The 22,788-nt window shown below is 36.7% G+C and overlaps 1 protein-coding gene across 4 annotated transcripts in view; it reads left to right on the forward strand.

Moving 5' to 3' along the window:
- ctnnd2a (catenin (cadherin-associated protein), delta 2a) overlaps nt 1-22,788 on the forward strand; it is a 182,764-nt gene that overhangs the window by 86,742 nt on the left and 73,234 nt on the right. For 3 of the 4 annotated variants that reach the window (XM_077735923.1, XM_077735920.1, XM_077735921.1), the window contains exons 7-12: nt 609-657; nt 790-1,009; nt 1,550-1,655; nt 2,449-2,581; nt 5,316-5,489; nt 19,525-19,888. In XM_077735923.1, coding sequence (XP_077592049.1) covers nt 609-657; nt 790-1,009; nt 1,550-1,655; nt 2,449-2,581; nt 5,316-5,489; nt 19,525-19,888 — 1,046 coding nt within the window. The remainder of the gene's footprint in view (nt 1-608; nt 658-789; nt 1,010-1,549; nt 1,656-2,448; nt 2,582-5,315; nt 5,490-19,524; nt 19,889-22,788) is intronic. The other variant, XM_077735922.1, reaches the window with a different exon arrangement.

Consider the following 22,788-nt stretch of genomic DNA (forward strand, 5'->3'; position numbering starts at 1 on the left):
TACTGTTTTGTCTCCTATATGAGCTATATAACGAGAAATTCTGATGTATAAGGTGATGATTTTTTTAAAAATCAGTCTTGAAAATGATCAAGCGTGCCAAAACCTTTTCATATCACTTGGTATACGAATAACCTTCACATAAGACGTCATATACAGAAAGTTTTGGTTCATATGAGCGACTACATGAATTTAGATTGGATTTTAAATAAACATGTAAATTCATTAAGTGTCACAATTTCGCCAAAGACAATAAATAGTATTACACCAAGGTTTTCTAGTCCTTTACTTCAAGTAGGTGGTCCCATACTGTTTAATCTGAGTTTTCTTTGGTCAAAGACATTTCTCTGAGTTTATTATATTCCGCTTCCAAGAGTCTGTTTGAAACTCCCAAACTGTGTTCCATAGGGATTTCATTAAGATCTCTGTCGCCCTCCTTGCTCAAAGATGTGACTGAAGTCATTGAGTATATACGGTTTTTAATACTCCCTGTTCTTTATCTCTTGCATCCTCCTATCATTTCTTTCCATTCCATTTCATCACCAACCTAATTATTTCACACATCTATTCATCCCTTCTCTTCCCTCTACATTTTTAAAAATCAAATCCAGGTGACATCGAGCCGTGCAGCCCAGCAGCAACAATCACAAAGTGGGGCAGGTATGTATTGACCTCTTTAATAAGATAATTGTTATACTAATACGTTTCTTAAAATTGATTTTACAACACTGCAAAGTAATTATTAATTCTATAGAAGTGCTGTCATAATGTATTGTTATTTTTGTCCATCAGGAATCTACTACTCCAGCTCTACCTTACCCACCCAACGTGTGAATTCCCCTTTGTGTGGAGGGGGAGGGGGTTCCGGACCGGGCTCCCCCAACAAACTCCAACGCCTGGGTTCTGCCTCCGATTCTCTGGGGTACTCAACCACTCAACGCCTTCCTTCCTCCTCCTCATCCTCCTCTCCCAGCAAACAGTGTCCTGCTAATCGACTGGCTAAGTCATTCAGGTACTGCATGTGATGCTCATCTTGATATTGATGAATTGCTGTTGATACTAAAGATTACAAGTAACACTGATGAACGGAATGTGGAATTAAACACATCAATCTTACAGATGATGAAAGAAAGGTTGATAATGTAATAATTAAATATGATTTAAAGTGCGGCCCTTTGTTTTGGGTGTGGTTACCACGCCGGCCTCACAGCTCTGGGGTACCCTGGATTCAAATCCAGGTTGGTCCACCTTGTGTGGACTTTGGATGTTATCCCCGGGCCTGTGTGGGTTTCCTTTGGGTACTCTGGTTTCCTCCCACATTCCAAAAAAAATATGGTAGGCTGATTGGACACTCTAAATTGCCCTTATGTATGGGTTTGAGTGTGCGTGGTTGTCTCTTTCCTTGTGCCCTCCCCTTGAGTCAGCTGGGATAGGCTCCCGCACCCCCTGTGACCCAAATGACGATGTACTGGTTCAGAAAATGGGATAAGATGAGTAAAAAAAACATTTCACAAACTGTCTTAATGACTGGTGTTTGTTATTTCTCTTCCAGTACCAACGTTGCCGTGACGACAGGTGGTGGTGGTTCTCCCCTGAGGTTGGCCTCTCCACCCAATTCAACTGGTGGAGGGGCTGGCTCTTCTTCCCCTCTACATCAGGTAACAATAACTTCAGTCTGAAATTAACCATGATTTTATTTGTATTTTAATTTTGTATTATTTTTACTATTATTTTATACAGTCTTATGGAACTTTGCACTGGCTTCAATGTTGAAGGCAGGTTGATTATTTGGGTGTGTAGCTTTTAGCCCCCCCCCTAGAAAATGCCAATCTTTTTAAAATTATGTAAATGCTTGGGGGTTTACGAACCTGAATAGTAGCTCGATTGTATAAATGCCTTGTTGCTATTTTGGTGGCCTCAGTTCGATTCCTGTTTGTATGAGTTGTGTCATTAAGGGCATCCTTTGTAAAACTGTTGCCAAATCTATCATGTGGATCATCTGTTTCGCTGTGGTGACCCAGGAGGGGATAAGCTGACCAGTCAGTATTGGTGGGTGTACGTCCGTCACTGTTTTAGTTCACTTAACACGAGTGATTAATGGTTCTGCGCCTTGCATTAAAGTCATATAAATTCCCACTGTATGATGTTTATTTTCATAATAGCTGGAGCCTGCATGGGAACCCCGCAGTCATGCAAGTGCAATAGGTGGAGAGGATAAACACTAGGCTTAACCTGCAAGAAAATACTAGTGGGGGATTCAAGAGGTTACAAGCTATGAACAATGTTAACACAATGTTCATGTTTATCTTTTATTTGAGACAATGATGGACGTACCCCCTCCTTAACAAGAGCTCCAAAAATTCAGACCAGATGCCAATTTATATATTTTAATCTCTCTTTGTGCTCTGTTTATTTAGCAATATTTGACAAAACTATTGCTTGTCTTTGCAGATGAGCTCAGGCATTGGCAGTTATGCCACATTGTCTCCCAAACGACTTGCAGCACACCATGCGTCCGACCAGTACAAGATTTCCCATGAGCTCTACGCAACTGCTACACTTCAGAGGCCTGGCAGTCTAGCAAGTAAGTGTCTCACACTCCATAGATTACAATATTAGTCATTACTACTCTAAATAAGCCATTCATAGTTTTATGCACATATGTCTGCAGTTATAGTTGGACATAAACACTGTTTGACTATATTTTGGTCCACTTTACAAATAGTTAAAAAATTCTCACAAGTGTTCTGGAGATGCAGGCGGCTATCCCAGCTGACAATGGGCAGTAGGCAGGGAACATCCTGATTTGTTTGCCAGCTAATTGCTGGATAGCATATTATCCATAACTTTGGCAAAGTCTCACATTGCTAAGCACCTCAGGTGTGTCATTTTTTTTTATTATTGATCAGAAGAATTTAAAAAAAACATTGCTTTATTGCTAATTAATTCAAATGTTTTATGTAACATTTTAATTGAGTTTGGGCAGTGACTTTAAGTTTCCTCTGTTGTATTTCCATTTCTAAATGTCGTTTCATTTTGGACAAAACAGATCTAGTCGGACTAAGCTAACTATCGATGATAATTTCCATCTCCTGTACAAATAATGTTTGTGTAGCTGCAAGGAGAATTGGTCTGTGAGAAAATCAATATGTCTTTGTGTATTTGTATGTGTGGGGTGGGGGCCCAGTTTTATTTAAGCACCTGGGTTATGATGAGCCTCTTTGTTGCATATCAATGCCGCGCTCAGCCATTCTTAGAAAGGTCAAGTGCTGCGTTTTAGTCGATTAAATGAACTGATCTGTGAACGACTCTGCCGGCGTGCTGAGGTTAGTATTTTAAGATTTACATCAACGTCCAAATCCTTTAAAATCTTTTGGAGCACACTTGTGGCCGCCCTCTATAAAGTACAACATAACTGTTTGTATTTTATATGGCTGATAGTCTTGACGTTAGAAAGGAGTATCTACTATCATTACAAGTTTTAATGTATATTTAGCAAATTAGCTTTTTTTAATAGAAATAAGTAAATAAGTAACAACGACAAACAGAGGGATTGACCAAAAAAAATATACATATATATATTTTCTTTTTTTTTAAGGACAAAGTGGATCATCACAAAAGTACACTGATGCACTTTTCCCATTGCATGAGTTGTTAAATCAGCAGAAGAATACATTGGTGGTTTCGACACTGGGAAAGCCAGCCTAACAGTTACAATTGATAACTGAATGGTTGATGTTAAATGATGTTGCCCGAGGTGCATTTGTAATGCCTTTGGGTGCTCACTTATGAAACCTTGCTGTATTTATGAATTAATAAGGCATGGAGCTTGCTGGACAGGATGTACATGTACTACTGTACATAGAGAACAACCATTGAAAAAGTTTTGTTGTGTCCCTCAACTAGCAATTACAAATTTTCAGTTGACTATAAAATGTGCTTTGATTCCATTTCAAACAAGAGCCGTTTCTCATTCATAGATTGTGTTAACCTTAAATAATTCACTGAATTGAACAACATGGAAAATATATTTTTTGCACTTTTGTGTTCTTTACTTCACTCTGTCTTGAAAGAATAAGGTCAGTGCTTCTGAAGTCCTTTGACTAAAAAAAAAGAAATAGTAAAAATACATGAAAAAAAGAAATAAAAGACAACTCAAAGACTTCAAAGTTGGAGTGGATTTGAGGAAAGGAGCCAGCATGGGTGAGTCATGCTCTTAAATGGGCGTGTTTTGCCTATTTCATAAGTTTGTAACTTGCAAATTCAGACTTTTAATTTAGGCAGCGTTCCTGCTTTTTTATCTGAGCCATTGCAGGAAAACTCAGTGGAATCTAAGCTTTCTCTGAACTTGTTCTCTTTAAAATGTGTGATTATTTTTTGTTATAAGACACCTAAAAATAACAGAAATGTATCTAATGTGTTTAAACTAATGCAATTGAAGATAGTTGTACAAATCTGCCTTTTTTAAAAAAAATAGCTATTTGAGGGAAAGGTTGCCTCAACTGAGTTTTAGTATGAAAATAATCTATGTCAATGTGAATTGGTATTAAAATTATAGATTCTCAATCCTATTTAATTTTTTTTCATTACATGACTGACCATGTCAACTTAGCACTACCTCACACTTTTTGACTTTTTTCTTTATTTAATGTCTTCTTGTCATTCTTCAACTTAGTTGTTTTCCATTATAGTGGGCACGTCTCCTGTCAATGTCTTTGTCACCTTCTGAATTTGGACTTTCTTCCAAACACCCAGTATATCATTATTTTATTGCTGACTAACAGGAATGTGGTGTCTGTAGATTAAAGAAAATGAAATGCTCTGGCATTTTTCTCTTTTTATTCTTCTTCTGCTCATTATCCATAACTTCTTCTTGTGTCCGTGTCACCAATTACAGTCTTCTTTTTAAAGTCTACTGTCGAATGCATCCTGATCATTTTGTAATTGGTGCACCTTTTCAATACCTTACAGCCAAATGGGGGGAAATTGCAAATGGTAAGGTTTTTTTTTTGGGAAATGACCTTTCTTTTGCAGCTTACACCTTCAAACGTGTTGCTTCTTTTTAGTCTCGAACCTCGTTGCAGTAGGTATCATGCAAATTTGACAGTATTCACTTCTTTTCTTATTAATATACGTAACCACCTCCATTACACCCTATTTGATTTCATTCTCATGGTCATTATGACCCCAGTTTTATTTCTATTTTTTAATTGACCAGCTAAAATCAATTTTCCTTCTTGACTTAAAAAATAAATCTAAGGTGTTGTGAGACATTTGACAACTCTTAACCTGTTTTCTTTCCTTTTCTTTTACTTCAGGCTCTCGTGGCTCCTACAGTAGTCAGCACAGTCAGGAGCCCCTACGACCTTTGGGTTCCCCAGAACACCATATAGACCCTATATATGAGGAACGTGTGTATCACAACAAAGGTCCCATGAGAAGCCTCAGCCAGGGCCAAGGGCCTGACTCTGGCCCCTATCGCAACAACACTGGTAAGTACTTTTTTACACTGGCATGGTGAACTGTTCCATGTATTACGTATTCAGAGTCTAGAATAGTTGGGCTTTACGAATTTATCCCAATTTTAATTAATGAAAAATTTAAAAAAAAGGTCTATGGTCACCATTATAAAACCTTTATTACTTGTAAATGAAAATAACTTGTGTTTTAATCCATTACTCATGCAGTGGTAGGGAACCTATGGCTCAAGAGAGGCATATGTGGCTCTTTTGATGGGTGCATATGGCTCTCCGCTACTGTGATAGGTAAAATATGGAAAATGCTGGTGACAGAGATGAATCCCAAACGCACCACTGTGGTGTTGACACTACCTCTAGCGCCACTTTAATGATGCTATTTATTTTTCATTAGGCATTGGCATGCATACTCTCATTAATACTTATTGATTAGTAGCAGCATAACAATGTTTTCAAAATAATTCAGTGAATTTTTGTACTTTAAACGTGCTGAGATGACTAAAAAGGCACATATTTTGCATTTAAAGTCTGATTATGGCTCTCAGGTAATAACATTTGAAAATTTGTAATGTTTATGGCTCTCTCTGTCAGAGATTCCCACCCCCTGTTCTTGAGGATGAACAGAATAGAAAATGAATGTAGAAATGAATGAATGAACTAATATTATTGAGTGTCAATAATGGGAGATGTATTTATTCAGGTAACATTTGTAGTTGCAGTTTTCAATTGGATGGAAATGCACCGCTTTGTGGGAGCGCTGTTAGGGAAACCGTAGGACGTAGCTATTCTCACAGCTTACCCGTGTTACTCCATTGTTGTCAATGTATTTTTAATAGGCCCTTACTGTGCTTATCTGAGTGCGGGTTTAGGTACGCCATGTTAATCCCATTAATATTATCATACCCACATGAAAACAACCAAGTCGGTTCTGCCGCATTCATGGGCCCCCCCTGATGTCATTAGCCAGCCTAGCTGTAATAGCTATGATTAGGATTTGAGTCAGAATCATGGCAATAAATATGTCACTTCAGACCAACACTATTGGAAAGATGAGAATTGCCTTCATGCATGAATCCCTGCCTTGTAGGTACTCTTGAGCATTAATTGATCAATGTCGGTGTTCTTTTCCTTGTGAATGTCGTCCGTATTACATGTGCAGTGATAGTGGTCTTTCAGTGGAGTTTTTCAATTAAATGAGTGTGCTTCAGAAGCAGTTAGAATACAGTTGCTGTTATCTCTAAGTTACTGTTCCCTTTATTTGTTGGTTCAAAAGATGAGTCTAAGTAAACAGGCAAAGGACATTTGCTCAGAAACTCCATGCTCCAAAAATCAATAGGACGTGAAGTAAAGCGTGTGCTTTTAATTATACCCCTTTAGCTTCACAATATGCTGCCTCATAAGTCCCAGCACGGCGATTGTTTCAATAAACAATTTAACATAAATAAGCTTATGGTTAACTGCCCTGCGGACCAACAACAAAGCCTTAGTCTAAATTAATAAAAAAAAGTCATTTGTGTCATATGTGCTAGAACAGGTGGAACAATTCTTGAGTTTCTAGCATGGTCGCCTCACAGTTCTGAGATTGAGGTTTCAATTCCCAATGGGTTTCTGCCTTCATGAATGTAGTAATATCTAGAGTTAAGTGGTCTTTCGTTTCATTTTCAGACCAGTTGGGATGATCAACCATTCTTCCAACTTTAGCTTTGGTGCACTTTCTTCCCTACCCATTTTTGGACCGACTTTTATTGTATGTGTGAGGCATTATTCCAGTGTTTTTTTTTAATCATAAATTAAACCAGGCTGAGGTCCCAGCACAACACAGGTTAAGGTACCCTATTGAAAGATATTACTTCTGTGTGGTCACAATGTCTCATATTTTAATAGACCGTTTCTTTTGTTATGATTTCTATATAAAATACTTTTTTTCTTCTTTTCTCCAGCTAATAATGTCAAATGAGACCGTTTGCTCAGCTTGGTAGCGATAGATTGTCGCCCTCACATGATACAGAATGATCTTAAAAGTGGGTTGTCTTTGTTGCCTGCGGTTATAAGCAACGCAGGATTTCTTTGATTTCAAGCCGTGCAGTCATGATGCTCCTGCTGTTTACATTTCTTTTGTTGTCTCACAGACCTCATTAGCTCCTCCGCATGAACATTAATCATTAGTCCATTAACACTGAAGAAAAGATATTTTAAAGATTGCAATTGAAATAGTTGCAATCAAGTCACAACAAGCCTGCATTCAATTAGTAAGCATGATGTGTTTTCATCAGGAGGTATAGAAAAGACTGCTAGATAGATGCTTAGATGTTTTTTTTCTTTTCTTCCTGTAATTTGTCTACCCATATATACTCGTAAAAACATTGGGGAAATGTTTTGATGGTTTACAGCTGTAAAAACTTCCCTTTTCCCCCACTAAATACACTGTTGGTAAATTCAGGAAAAATAAAATTACTTAAACAGCAAAAGTTTCCATTTCTAAGAAAAATAGAAGCGACTCCTGTGCTCCTCGCTTCCCCAACATCCTACCCATCAGGTTTAATTTTGTTATTTGATTTTTGAAGTCTTGAAGTCTCTTTTTTTGACAACCTCGCCATGGTCATGGACATTTTTGTTTGTATACTCTCACTTCCCGTCTTTATGTTGACAGAACCCCCACTCCCAATAAAATTCAGGCAGGTAAACAACTATATTTTCACTCAAGGAAAACTTTAAAACCTAATGTATAAAGAAATTAAATCTAACTATTGTTTTTTTTTTACAGAAGATTTCTTTATTAAAATACCTGCATTATTTTTTATGGAAAGACAAAAATGCATTTTGTCCATTCCTTTTTATGCTTGGTTATTTTCCATGTTACTATGGAAACCACTTCGGGCTATTGCTGATTGACAAAGGCCTAGTTCATTGTGACTTGAAGACCTTTAAACAGAAACTGAACAGAAATTGTGCTACAATTACTTAATTGCCTTTTGAGAACGATTCTATATACAGTATATATCCAGCCATTTACTTCTCTAGATAACCTTACTAGAAATACTGTATTTGCGACAGGGATTTGGTGGCACATTTTCATATCTTATTTTTACACTTGGCCTTTACATTTTCACACTCGGTTGTATGGAAAAGGCCGATTGTGATCACTCCCTGTAGTTATATTCTACCCTTAATACTTGATCAACTGCCAAACAGACATGGACAAAACTAATCTGCTGCTGTTCCTCAAACCGTATTTGTATACTTACATTTTGATAGGACTTCAAGTCACTTAACATATTTATGTGGTTTAACGGATGGAGCACCAACTCACATTTAGGTCCGTATCGTTTTGGGTGTACGTTCAGAACAACTATTCGTGTCTCTCAGAATATCCTTTTTATTTTTCTTGTCAAGGCAAAAACTGCATTTTATGATCTTCTGTATAGTTCAAAAGGTGAAGGACACTGCGACTCTCTTCAATTGTGAAGTCAATTCAGACAAAATTTAACTTTCACTTAGCTTTATCTCACCTAATAGAGTCAGTTCATCCTTTAGATAGAGTTAAATTACAGGCCACATTGGTTATGGTTACCATCAGATCAGATATACAGTTACAGCAAAACCCAATGAATAAGTAATGTATACCAGTGCTTTAGATGCTTAGTGATGTGCGATCAGTCTTGCAAGATATTCTGGGTTGAACCTCTTGACTACAGTATATTCTATCTATACTAGGAGGCTAAAACCTGACTTTACATCATGCTTTCTCTGGCTTTCAAACATGCTGTATTTCCAAAGTAATCAGCCGCAAAAGTGTTATAAAGGGAGTAGGAAAAAAAAGACAAGGTGGATAAGACAGAGCAAGGACAAGCTCATCAGAGGAGGCGGAGGGTGATAAAGATGAAGACAGTTGGAGGGGAAATGGTGCATTTATTTGGCTTCTTTTAGCCAGAAGGCAGTAGCATTTAATGGGTCCTCTTAAATGGAGAGAATGATTTCCTTCCCAAAAAGAAGGAAAGTTATCTTTGTTTAGATCATACAGATTTTTTTAATGAACATTATCAGAGCTTATTCTAGGCATTTGCGAACGAAGCGACCCTAGATATAAGTACGTCACAAAAGCAGTCTATTAGAAATTCTGGTATTCATCCTGATATTGATAATGACTCCATGTCGGCATATTTCACCTCAGCATGGGAGTGTTTTTTTGTTTGTTTTGTGAGAATGCAGGTGAAAGCGTGCAGGCACGATAACAAATAACTTGTTCATGTGTGTAATAGCCCACTTCAATTAGATTGTGCTTGCTTGTGAGACATGGAAGGAGGGGAACCTGTCAGTTCAAAGCAAGTGTTCCCTCTGTTCAGAGCCACTGCTTGACAGAGTGTTCTGATTGGTTTTGTCAGCAAAATTAGCCAATAAGCTTTGTGTCTTTCAATGTACACTGTGTCACCATCACCACAGTTCCAGTCAGTCAGTAAGAATTGAAAATATAAAACTAACTTTACTGCAGAATTGCTAAAGTATGACCGTGTCTATTCATTCATTCATTCATTTTTTTCCTACCGCTTATTCCCACGAGGGTTGTCGAAGGCATATAGTACCTCCGAGCTAACCCAGTCAACTACAGCAGGCTGGGCAAACTCTGAATTGGTGGTCTGCCAATTGTATTGGCCCTGTCTAGTTAAAGTGAAATGATGACAATGTGGTGAGGTGAGGTACTGTGTGCTAAAGTGACTTAAGCATTCCCCATGAGGTGCAAGTAGGATCACCCCTAGTACTACTACATGTATTTCAGGTCTATACAAAAATCCTATTTTTTATATATACACCTGAGAAAAAAAATCCATGATTAAGTGAAGCAAGATGAAAATTGAAGAAAGATCCCAGTATTCTGGTTTTCCTCCCACAGCCCAAAAACATGTGTGGTAGCCTAGTTAACTTGATTTAATACAAAAATATTTAATAATTATAGTATTGCTCATTCATTTTTTTGTTATCATTTATTAATGAGGTGGTTGGGTGTCTGAGTGGTTAGTGCATTAGCCTCAAAGTTCTGAGATTAATGGTTCATTTCGCAGTGGGTTCTGACCTTCCTGTGTGGAGTTTGTAACTTCTCCCCAGGCTTGCGTGGGTCTTCTAAGGGTACACTAACACCCTTGTTTTCCCCCTCGTATTACTATATACATAAATACTACATACATTACTACATACTACTACATCTTTTCATGCTTATGTGAAAATACTTTTCTTTCATATACACAAAATCTGCAATGTAGTGAAGCCACAAAAGTTGAAGCCGCAAAGTGAAGAAAGATCAAAGTATTCTGATTTCCTCCCACATCCCAAAAACGTGTACTAGTCTGGCTAAACAGTCTAAATCAGGGGTGGCTAAGTCTAGTCCTCGAGAGCCCCTATGATGTCTGTTTTCCTATCTTCCTCTACCACACCTGAATGAATTGATCAACTTATCAGCAAGCTGTTCAGAAGCTTCATACCAATCCCGATTATTTGATTCAGGTGTGTTGGTGGAGGGAGACATGGAAAACAGACTGTATATGGGCTCTTGAGGACCGCACTTGGCCATTCCTGGTCTAAATTGTCCCTAGGTATGCGCGTGAGTGTGATTCGCTGGCTACCAATTATGGTTGTCTGCCACTTGGCCCCCATAGTAGGCTGGGATAGGCTCTAGCATCCTCCACGACCCTTGTTAGGATTAGCGGCATGGGAAATGAATGAATGAATATTAATTCTGGATGTATATTGGGCCTGGTGAGTGTCAGTTGTTGGATGGATGGCTGGAGGGTGGGGGTTGGTTCTAGTCGTTAGGCATCTCCTTAAAATTGAGTATTTGGAATGTGGTATATCTGCTTTGAACATTTTAATGACAAATAGTTATTTTACAAGATTGAAATTGGAGAATTGGCAAAGGGGCACTATCTTTTAGAGCCTTCAGCCAGACCAGGTCTCCAGTCACTTTTGTGTTCGTCCCCAAGCCAACTCTGATTAGATTCCTTCCGCTTGGATCAATTTCTGCTTGGCCCTTGATCCTGCTGGTTTATTGATAGACCCTCCGTCTTTTAAATAACAGTAAAAAGTCAGGCTGGAAAAGCACTACATAGATTACTTCCTTGCCCCAGATTTGTGCAACTCAGATATGTGCTCACTAGGTGATTTGTGATGAGATCATGAACGCTAAGAATGGCCTTTTGAGAAATACCTATAATCATAATTGGAGGGAGTTGAGAGCCTATTTCAAAACCAGAGAAGATTGTTTGGGGTCTTAATTAAGAGCACCAAATGAAATTTGACTCCAGTACTATTTATACCGTATAATATACTCTTATATTCTTATATAAGTCATAAAAAGTCATAAAAAAGTAATTTCCCATGATTATTTATGAATTCATCTTCAGCTTTTTTTGTAGTGTTCATTGTAGATTGAAATCATGTTTATAAATTGATCTATTGATATTTTTGGTAATGGCATTTCTTAAGTCAATCACTGCCATTGACGCCATTAAATGACCAATCCATTTTACCCAGGAATGGCTGGGCTCTCATGGTCCAAATAAATAGAATGTCAATCCATTTTGTTAGGTTAATCAAGAATTATACTTAAATATAATTATAAAACAATACAATGAGACTTCTGATTAATTATATGTTATGGAAATCAATTTTCAATCGAGTTTAGAAAAAAAAGTAAGATGAAATCATAATGTGTCCTTGAAAATTGCAGATTTTTGTCAGGAAAGACGTTTAATACTAAACCATTTCTTAGAAAAAGTTCAGGAATGAATAATGTGTTCCTAAAATAAATCCTCCTTGAGCTCTTCGTTTTTTTTCCCACCAAAACGAATTCTCCCTCACTTACTCAAAGTTCCACATTCAGAAGTAGAAAAAGGTTTAATTAAATAAGTGAACTAAGATAATTCACTGCATAACGGTTACCAGTTAACACATATTCAGTAAAATTAAAACGAAGTTATAAAAAGGCTCATGGTCGAATACAGCTACAGTTTATTAATTTGTTGTTGTACAGTTAAAAGCACACATATTTTTGGGGAAAATTCCTTTCCTCTAATAATTTAAAAATATTTTTTATTCTTTTTTTTAATTTTCATTATTTTACGGTGGCATTTCCAAAAATTGCCCCCCTTTGATAATATCAACTCTTGCTCATCTCTAGCTGCGCTCAAAGTGATGCTCAATTTTTTTTTAAGGGTCTTATGTTATACATAGAAGCCTTTCAAAATATAGATTATTTATTCGAGTATATATTTTCTGAAAACTACACAATGCACACAATGCCAAAATGCAAAAATCCCTATGGTATAGTGTGGCTACAGTTTATTTAATTGCATACTAAACACGTATATCATAATTCTCAGTACGGTCTCATTCCCGTTAGTGATTTAAAGTTAATCATAATATATTTTTATTCACGTTTAATTTGAACAAATAGAAATTACTGACACGCTATTCCTGTTTGGTGTGCAATTTATTTGATATGTTGGTCTGATAGGACTTAAACATACCATAGTCTCACTGTAGATGGGTTTTGATCATGACTGACCGACAAATGTAGCACTTCAAAACACTGGATACTGTATACGTATATGTGTCAGCCGTTACTACTCGCTGTGGAACATCAAGAGTTATGTGTTGCCCTGGAGCTATTCCTAGGGATTAACCTAGGGAGAAAGTAGTAATCCTTCTTCTCCTCCATATCCAAGCACTTGTGTGCATGTGTATACCTATTGCAATTGTGGCCATGGTTATATCTCGATGACCTCAATGGTCTGTACGCAAAAATGCCCCAGAGGCATACATGGTTAGTCAGTCATTGTCAATCATTTTGATATTTCGAATTTGTGTCCTTTTTTTATGAAGGGGGGTGCAGAGAAGAAAGAAAGACGCTGTACTGAGGGGGTTTTTGTAATCGTGCTGAGCGTCGAAGCGTGACGAGAGAAAGGACATGTCCTCGGCTCTGATCACATAGTCTTGTACAGCTACAATAGAGGCGGTACGATGGAGAGACAGAGGGTGATTGGGAGGAAAGGCTGAAAAAAAAACATAGGATGAAGAGAGGATGGATGATAGGCCAAAAATGGGAGGCAAAGAGAGAGCAAAAAAGAGTGAGGTCTGGGAATTGAAAGGCATGAGGTCAGTTAGAGAGAAAGATGGATGGCACAAGGACAAAGAGGGATGGGTCAGGAGGATGGCAGAAATAAAGAAAGAAGCGAAAAGGGCAATAAAGTGTGAGGAAAAATAGAGTGACGGAGACTGAGTAGTGTAAAAAGAAATGCAGGCAGAGATGAAAGTGACAAGGAGGATGGACACGAAAAGCTGGGAGGAGGGGTTTGATACTGCTCTACTTCTATCCTGGATTCTCCCTAGTTTGCTTTCATGCAGAGCCTTCCTTCCTAATTGTCCTGGAATCACTATATCAAAGATAGGGGAAAGAAAAACAAAGATCTCTTCCCAGCAGGGTATTTGTTCACTTAACACCAAAGTGGGGGAAAGCAAACATTTTAGTGTGTGACATGTGAAATTTACATCACAGTGATGTACAGGCAGAGCGTATTACAATTCATTTTCAAGAGAAGTGGCATTTTGTTACAACTGCCTCGGTAATTGCAGAATTTACGTAAATACATTTGCATACACAATATGGATATTGTAGCGAGCATTATAAAGGAAAAAATATTTTTAATGTATTTTAAACTAATTGGAAATATCTAATAATACAGACATTTGTTTTAAGGGCCTGGTCTTAATATATTGGCACTAAAAGGATCAGGAATTTAAATTTCCCCAAAACTGATTGCCATTTTTTGATCTATAAACATTGTTGTAATATTAAAAAATGCCGTACAACTTTTTTTAAATGAGACATGCAAGTTTAGTCTGGTCTATTTGAGGCTATGTGTGGAAATACTGTTTTTACTTTGCTCCTACTTTTCATGTTGATGTCTTTATCTGTGGTTCATTGGTCTGTTATATTGTGTACTAACTGGCATAATACACGATGCAAGCTTTTAACATTTATTCACCCTGTTGCTGGTAAAATCAGAGCTACTAAATGCTAAAAAAAACAACTTTAACATCACTTTAGTGGTATAAGTATGCGACAGTGGCTCAGTGACCGAGCGTGTCAGCTTCACACTCTTGGGGTTCGATCCCAGGTCGGTCTTCACTGTGTGGAGTTAGCATGTTCTCCCTGGGCTTATGTAGGTTTTCATTGGGTACTCTGGTTTCCTCCCACATCTGGCTGCATGTGCATTTATGTTTATAAGACGTGTGGTTGTTCAGGTGACGTAGACATTCTTATTGGCGCTGAAGGTCAAGGTTTATCTACCTGTTTTTGCTGACTTTGTACATCCACCATAGGCCAAACTTAATCTAAAAGATCTATATGAGACTGCACAACCACATATACGTTCTTTGTTGTAGAAGTAATACAACCACTGTAGATTAACAGTTTCCTGGAAGTAGTATAGGCTTTCAGAAAATTGTGAATGGTGTAATTTTTCAGAAACAAAAAGAGAAAGTTCAAAAACGCAAAGGGCTACTTTATATTCATTTAAAACGGAACTGACATGATCTTACTGCAGCTAATATGCATAGAATAGAATACATGTGCTTTGTGTTATTATCTGGTAAGGTATAAAATTACCTTGCGTAGACTAGAACACTATAGTTTATATTGCTATTTTGATGTGTTAATAGGTGCTAGTGTTACCGTTACGTAATGTCTGATACGGTAATAAAGTCACTTTTCTCTTACCTCATCCTCGTCTGCACAGGTTACAGGCTTGACTAATCAAGTTAAAGTGAATTTCCAATCATTTTATGATCATTCTAACCGTTAGCTTCTTTTTACGATGTTCACATGTGAGCAGTTAATTAAATCATTTTTGCAGTGTGGATCTTTTGAAAGAAAGTATGAGTTTTTGTATAGCAAGAGTGGTTTTAGACTGCCTACACTGCCAACAATGAATAGAAGTCAACTGCAGTATTACTGCTACTGTATAGAAAGATTTTAAATTGACACGAAAATCCAGGTTTATGGTGAAAATAAAATATTGGACATTACAAAGTACAAAGCAGCAATTCCCACAACCTGATACAGAAAATGAATGAACGATAGCAATGCTCTTGAAAATTGGATGGCCCACCAACTATGTTTAATTTTAATTTTCCAATGTATATATTTTTTAATTGATTATAATTTTCCATATTATATTGTTACACATGAAACTAAATGAAGGAATGAGGGAACTAGATTGCTGTGAATTTTTATTTAAGGGAAAATGCTAGCTCTGCCGCATGAAATTAAATCTAAATGAAACAACATACATTAGTTATTTGTTGTCATGGGGGAAATATATTCACTGCTGTGACTTATGAACAATTATTTTAAAATATGCATGACTTCAAAAAAAAAATGAAAGGTTGAATTTTTTAGAAACTAAATGAATATTATAAAATATAGGGATATAGAGCTCTACTTTATATTCATTTTAAATTGAACTGATATCAAATCATTGAGTTACGACTGTGTCTTGTATTGTGGGACAATAATATTCTGACATATACTACGAAAGAGAAACCAGCTCGTGCAGAAAGGGAGACCAACAGTGCCCCATACACCAAATGTGTGACATTGCCTCTGAATTTTATGTTAATGCCAAGAATTTTTTATCCATTTGCAGAAGCGGCTGCTGTGAATTTCGGTATTATTTTAAAAATAGTGGCTCACAAGTGATAAAAAGCTTTGAGCCAATTGCGCGGAACTCATGGGAGCAAGTGGAGGACAACTTTTATTTGGAATGCTGTCTAAATTGTAACTTTAACCAGTGAGAAAATGCAATTGGATTTCCAAGTAGTATATTTTTTAAGACTGTCACAGTCTCTGCTTGAACCATTGAGTTTGTGTTATCTCAAATGAAAGGGAGAAAAACTGGAACTATTTTGCATTGTTTAACATATGACAAGGAGCCTCCTGGTCGAGGTCACAGGCTCTGAACATTGTCTAAAACAAGCTGCTAATCCATATGGATTAAAATTTTCTCCCTTGCACACCGTCTGTATATATCACGTTGACAGTCCATCTACTAGTAGTTTCACAATAACTGTGCCAAAGTGTTAACATTACAACTCATCGAAACAATCTACTGTATATTAAGTCCTCATGTTGTAACAGTCTACAATTTAATTTGTATTATAGTAGTTTACATTGCTTGGAAAAACTAACATATTCAGATTAGATTAGATACCTTTATTCATCCCGTATTCGGGAAATATCATTGTCACAGTAGCAAGAGGGTGAGAATGGAGACACGGGGAAAGACATTGTAGACATAAATAGATAGGTAATAAATAACTTAATCAATAAATATATAAATGTATACATGAATAAATATATCAATAAATGAGCATGTTGCTGTTGTGTGTGTGTATATTTATAGATATTTATCTATCTATATATACACAAATAAGCAATACAAAATATTCAAAAGAGATCAAATTAAAAACTGTTATTTTCTCTTTAGTAAATGTAAGGCAAGATCTTTGTTGAGTGACAACAAAAAACACGTGTGTGTGTATATATATATATATATATATATATATATATATATATATATATATATATATATATATATATATATATATATATATATATATATATATATATATATATATATATATATATATATATATATATATATATATATATATATATATATATATATATATATATATATATATATATATATATATATATATATATATATATATATATATATATATATATATATATATATATATATATATATATATATATATATATATATATATATATATATATATATATATATATATATATATATATATATATATATATATATATATATATATATATATATATATATATATATATATTTATATATATATATATATATATATATATATATATATATATATATATATATATATATATATATATATATATATATATATATTTATATATATATATATTTATCCATATCCAACGACAAGCCTGCATCTTTAAACATGATCCCATGCTGATTTTCCTCAGGCGGCATGGTCCACAAAGGTCAAGTAAACAGCCAGAAAACACCATTACCAGGACAAATGACACATTCAGCAACTGTTTCGTTCGGTCGGGGGGAAAAAGCATTGTAGAAATTGCAAGGGGAAAGAACCCATAGAATTCCAAAAAAATAATGTTCATCATATACTTTTGAAACCACATCAAAGGAAAACTACATTGCATTGGCCAAATCAATTTGCTGCTCATTTTTGTTTCATTTTCTGCTTCATTGTACTTGCCCTCCATTCTTTACTTCCACTTAAAGATTTGTCCTATTTCAGTGTCAAGTCCCTGGCAGGGACTCGCTCTTAAACACTAGTGGCGTTAGCCTAAAGCTTACTAACGAGACGTTCAGGATGAAGGCGACAATTTGAAGAAGAGGGAAAAGACTAGGATTTGTGTCTGATGGGAGTGAATCTGCTTCATTAACCTCCCTTGTGCTGTGTGATATCCATTGCTCTGCCACAATTTCATCTCCAACCCAACCTCCTTGATTTCCAAACTGCTCATTTTTTCTAATATAGAGTGGAAAAGGTTTTGACATACTAAATATTTGAAAGCTACCATGACTCAATCAAACTCGTAACAACCCATTTTGTATATTGATGATAATTTTCGGGTTAGGCTGGTTAGTGACCAGTCCAGGGGGGAGAATGCCTTTGACTCGAGGTCAGTTGGGATAAGCATTGTTTGAAAATTGATCCAGTATTTCAATTCACAAATGCATTTACAAATACATTCTAAAGGCCCATCTACATTAAATATAAAATACTATTTTCAGTAAACTGTCACATATATTTGATATTTGATGTCTGCCTGTCAGTGTCAATCATTCGTATCTTTGTAAAAAAATAAATGTTGATAAAGGATGGCTCTCACAGTTGGGCAAAGTCATACTAAATACTTCTGTGTTCAGAGGATTGTTTAGGTGCACATTTGTGCTAGCACTTTTCCATGTGTCAAATATTGATCATACAAATTTCCAAACAAATACTACTTTCAGAGAAGCCTATATTAAAGCAGCCAGACACTTACGACCTCCTGTCCGGTAACCTCAATCTCAGTCTGCAGTAGGTCTCCACCTTGTGAACTTCCTGTGTGTGGCTCCAGATTTTTACCTAGGTCTACAATGTCTTGTGTGTCTTATGTCTGTCTTGCTACTGCAACTAAGACATTTCCCAAATATTCGATGAAATAAAGTTCTAACGTAACCTAACCTAATCCAAATGCTATTTGGGATTTATCACATATTATTTGAAGAATGAATTTGAGTCTGTTTGCATTTTTATTTTCGTACCTTCTGAGTCAAATGACATTGGTCAGCCTTCCCATGTTTGTCTTTCGAGGACACACCTCTATACACACCATTTCTCTTAGTGTTTTTACTGCCGGAAAAACAAGCCCCCCAGACTCACATTAGCACCTTGATATATTAGCCTCTCTTTTGCTCCCACACAGGAGCTAGAGAAGGTGACAGCTCCCGTGGCCCTGCAGAATCTTTGCATCACCAAGCAATTCCCCATCCAATTCCCCATCACTTGCAAAGCACACAAAGCTTGGTGTTTTAACATCTTGTTTTATGTTTTGCTGTCCTTATTGCTCACCAAGCAGATGCCGCATTTTTTGGTGCAAATACAAGTTTAGCCAGTTTTTTAACAGCTGCGAGCCCGAAAAAATGTGCTTTTTAAAAACAGAGCTTGCAGCTGCAGTAGTTAAGAATCCCCCAGAAATAGAGATTTACAATTCTTACCAGTTGTTTTAATGATTTCCATACAGTTTTGTGATTCTCTGTATTTCTCTCTCCTCCATTCCCTGCGGTAAACATTGGTCCTTGCTGTTATTCCTGGGCATGTGGCCAATATTTATCAATCCACATGGAGACATGGCTGTTTGTTCCTATCCCTTCTTCTACTTTTATTCTTCTCTCCATCTCATTAACTGTCCTTACAGACTTGTCCCACCGTTTTCATGACCACGTCCTAAGTTATGTCCTTTGTCCCTACTTTCCCACCATAGCTCCCTCCTCCCCTGGTGTCGACTCCACTCCTTTGCAGCGAACAGGAAGTCACGGCACCGGGACTGGAAATTATATTCGGAGTGGGACCAACAACTATGCTACTGTGGGACCTGGCTACACAAGTGGGGGAGGAGCAGACATGTACGGTTCGGACCCTTTTGTGGCGGACCCTTACCGGACCCTACAGTATTGCCCTTCGGTGGTGGAATCACCATACAGCAAATCAGGGCCTGCTCTGCCACCTGAAGGGACCCTTCAGCGCTCACCTTCGATTGACTCCATTCAAAAGGACCCCAGGTAAGATCTATAAATCATTTAAACTTGACATGTATTTTCAGATATGTGCTTATGTTTTCAATTTGGAAACTCATACGTAAAGATTGCCCGATTTATATTTCTCCCACGACCCTTGTGAGGATAGGGGTCTCTGAAGATGAATAAATCATGACAATGATTCAATTTTTTTTCAGTAAAAATACCCTATTTTACTGTGTGATGGCAGATTGCACAGTGAGAAGGAAAGCTGATAATGCTCATTTTAGTTTAAGTCTCAATATCTAACCTTGTCTTACAAATTTTATCTGATGATAGACAATACAATATCAGTATTTTACATGTATTTTGACTATTGTCTAATTTTAATGTAGAGGGTCAAAATGGGACATTTTAATTTCAGACTAATAGATATGCTGAGTTTAATGTAAATGTTTCATCTTGTTTCACTACCTTAAAGTGATCATACGCTTGCATACATAATACTAGTTTGTGGCCTAAATATGAAAACAAATACACTTTTATTGTATAAAAAAATAAATGGTGTGTTTAAAATTAAATGAAATCAGCCATAATCTATTTAAAATACAGACAAGTCATCCAAGTAGGTTTCATCAGTCCATCAGTGAAAGAAGTAGTTAGTACATCATTAGCCTGGTTAATTGCATTAATTTATATGCATGAAATGAGATGCAAACTATCTTCCGAGATAACCAGAAAAAATCAGTTGCTATCATTTCAGTTGCAATGCATGCCTCCATATTGAGGTGGACTGTGGGCGTGCTATCTTGGTTGGCTAGTGTCCTTGCAGGTTATCATCAGATGACCATTGCTGATTGGTTATTGTGCCAAGCAATGAGGAAAAATTAATTGCACGTGAGATTTATGGTGTGTGACCTGTTTGACATTTATTTTCTATGTGGTTTGTCTTTGGATTGCAATCACTTTAGTAAATGAGCCGATTGGAAATTGTTTATATCACACTGTGCCCTATAATACAAATTTCTGTCCACTTCATGATTCGTTCATGTAGAGCTGTATTTAAGAATCAGGATTTGACAGAGGGTTGCCAAGCTCCACCAAGGCATACAAATATGAATGCACAATTGTGCATTTGCCGTGGTTTACTGTGATAGTTTTGTTGCGTAACCCTTTTCTGTCTTTATCCGTCACTAGATTTCATTTTTTAACTCAATCCCCTATGCTTTTTGCCGTGGCCAAAAACAGTTTTTTTTTTCTTGTATTTCTTATTTTTATTGCCTCCAGAGGCCAATCCTGATGAGCGGGAAACCCAGACCGCTCATGTTCACTGCATGAGCAGTTTTTTTTCTGTAACTTATCCTCCCAGGAAATTCCGCTCTGATGCCTAGTCAGCGATGCAATTCAGTGTTGTTAATTGTCAAGGTCTGAATGTTTTATTTTGGGAGAAATCCCTAAGCTTTTTGAATACTCAAGCCTATTTCATTGAGATTGCCATTAATAGGACACGGTATGCACATTTCCTAGTTCTCTGACAGCAGAGTGCCAAGGTTGCCAGAAAAATACAGTATATAATAGCAAAGATTTGTTATGGTTTACCCCAATTCTTAATACTGTTCCTACTTTTATTTTGGATTAATTTCAAAGCTTGCTGTCACTGAGTCATGCAAGAATTCACGCTTCATGATAGTTGTAGAGCTTCACATATTGTTGGTTGGACTGAAAACCTGCACAGCCTTGAGGACCGGTTTGGACACCCGTGTCTTAGTCTGTATCAGGGGTGAGAAAACTATTTTTTAAGTGCAATCAGTAGATTGCAGTCAGGTTCTTCTGGTTTTAGCACAAATCTCATTGGATAAACTGTCTGTGTTGGATCGGTTGGTACAAAAACCTACATACCGCAGCTTCCCTCGAGGACCAGTTTGCCCACCCCGGAGACATTTTCCCATGGACAAATCAAAGCCAATGACCAGATAAACATTTGCCACAGACACAGCTACTAATACACCTGAAAAAATGAAGATGAAATGTTACACTGAGCAAATTTGGGCCCAGTAGACGAGTGGTTAGCTTGTCGACATCACAGTTGAATGAATGAACAAATTCAACCATGTCAACGCATGCATATTCATGAGATTCTGTCTAGTTGCAGAGGCAAGCAAAATTTACCAAGTAAAATATCTATAAAAATAAAATTCTGGGCATTAATTTATGCAGATTTTCTTGCAGACCTGTCAAAATTTAAGATTACAAAAAATAATGTATAACCTGTAACTCCAAACCGGTCCTTAAGGGCCGCTGTGGGTGCATTTTTTTGTTCAAACCGGTTCAACACACAGTTTAACCAATGATGTTTCTGCCGAAAAAAGAAGCACCTTACTGTAATCCACCGACTGCACTTCTAGGATACCAGATTGGTGGAATGGTTACAGCACTTGACAAAGTGGCGGCCCGGGGGCCAAATCTGGCCCGCCTCATCATTTTGTGTGGCCCGGGAAAGTAAATCATGACTTTCTGTTTTAGGATCAAATTAAAATGAAGAGTATAGATGTATATTAAATCCCCCGATTTCCCCCCTTTTAAATCAATAATCGTAATATTTTAATAAATTTTTTTCTGTGTTTTAGTTCAAAAATCATTTTGTAGAATCTAAAAATATATTAAAAAAAAACTAAAATATACATTGTTTTAAATCTATAAAAAAATGAATATTCAGGGCTTTTAATCCAGTTCTTTTAATCCATTTATTTAAAAAAAAATCTAAATATTATATCTAAAATGGTCCGGCCACATGAAATCAAGTTGTCTTACAGTTACGAATGAAAACCCGCACCCACTGTGGCCCTTTCTGGAATAGTTTAGGGAGCATTGCTGTAAGGGAAAGGAAGCGGGGTATAAAAGTAAGAAGAAATAGGTGAAGACGAGTCATTAAAGAAGCAGAGTGT

This window comes from Stigmatopora nigra, chromosome 16 (genome assembly GCF_051989575.1).
Source record: "Stigmatopora nigra isolate UIUO_SnigA chromosome 16, RoL_Snig_1.1, whole genome shotgun sequence".
In the NCBI taxonomy this organism is placed as follows: domain Eukaryota; kingdom Metazoa; phylum Chordata; class Actinopteri; order Syngnathiformes; family Syngnathidae; genus Stigmatopora; species Stigmatopora nigra.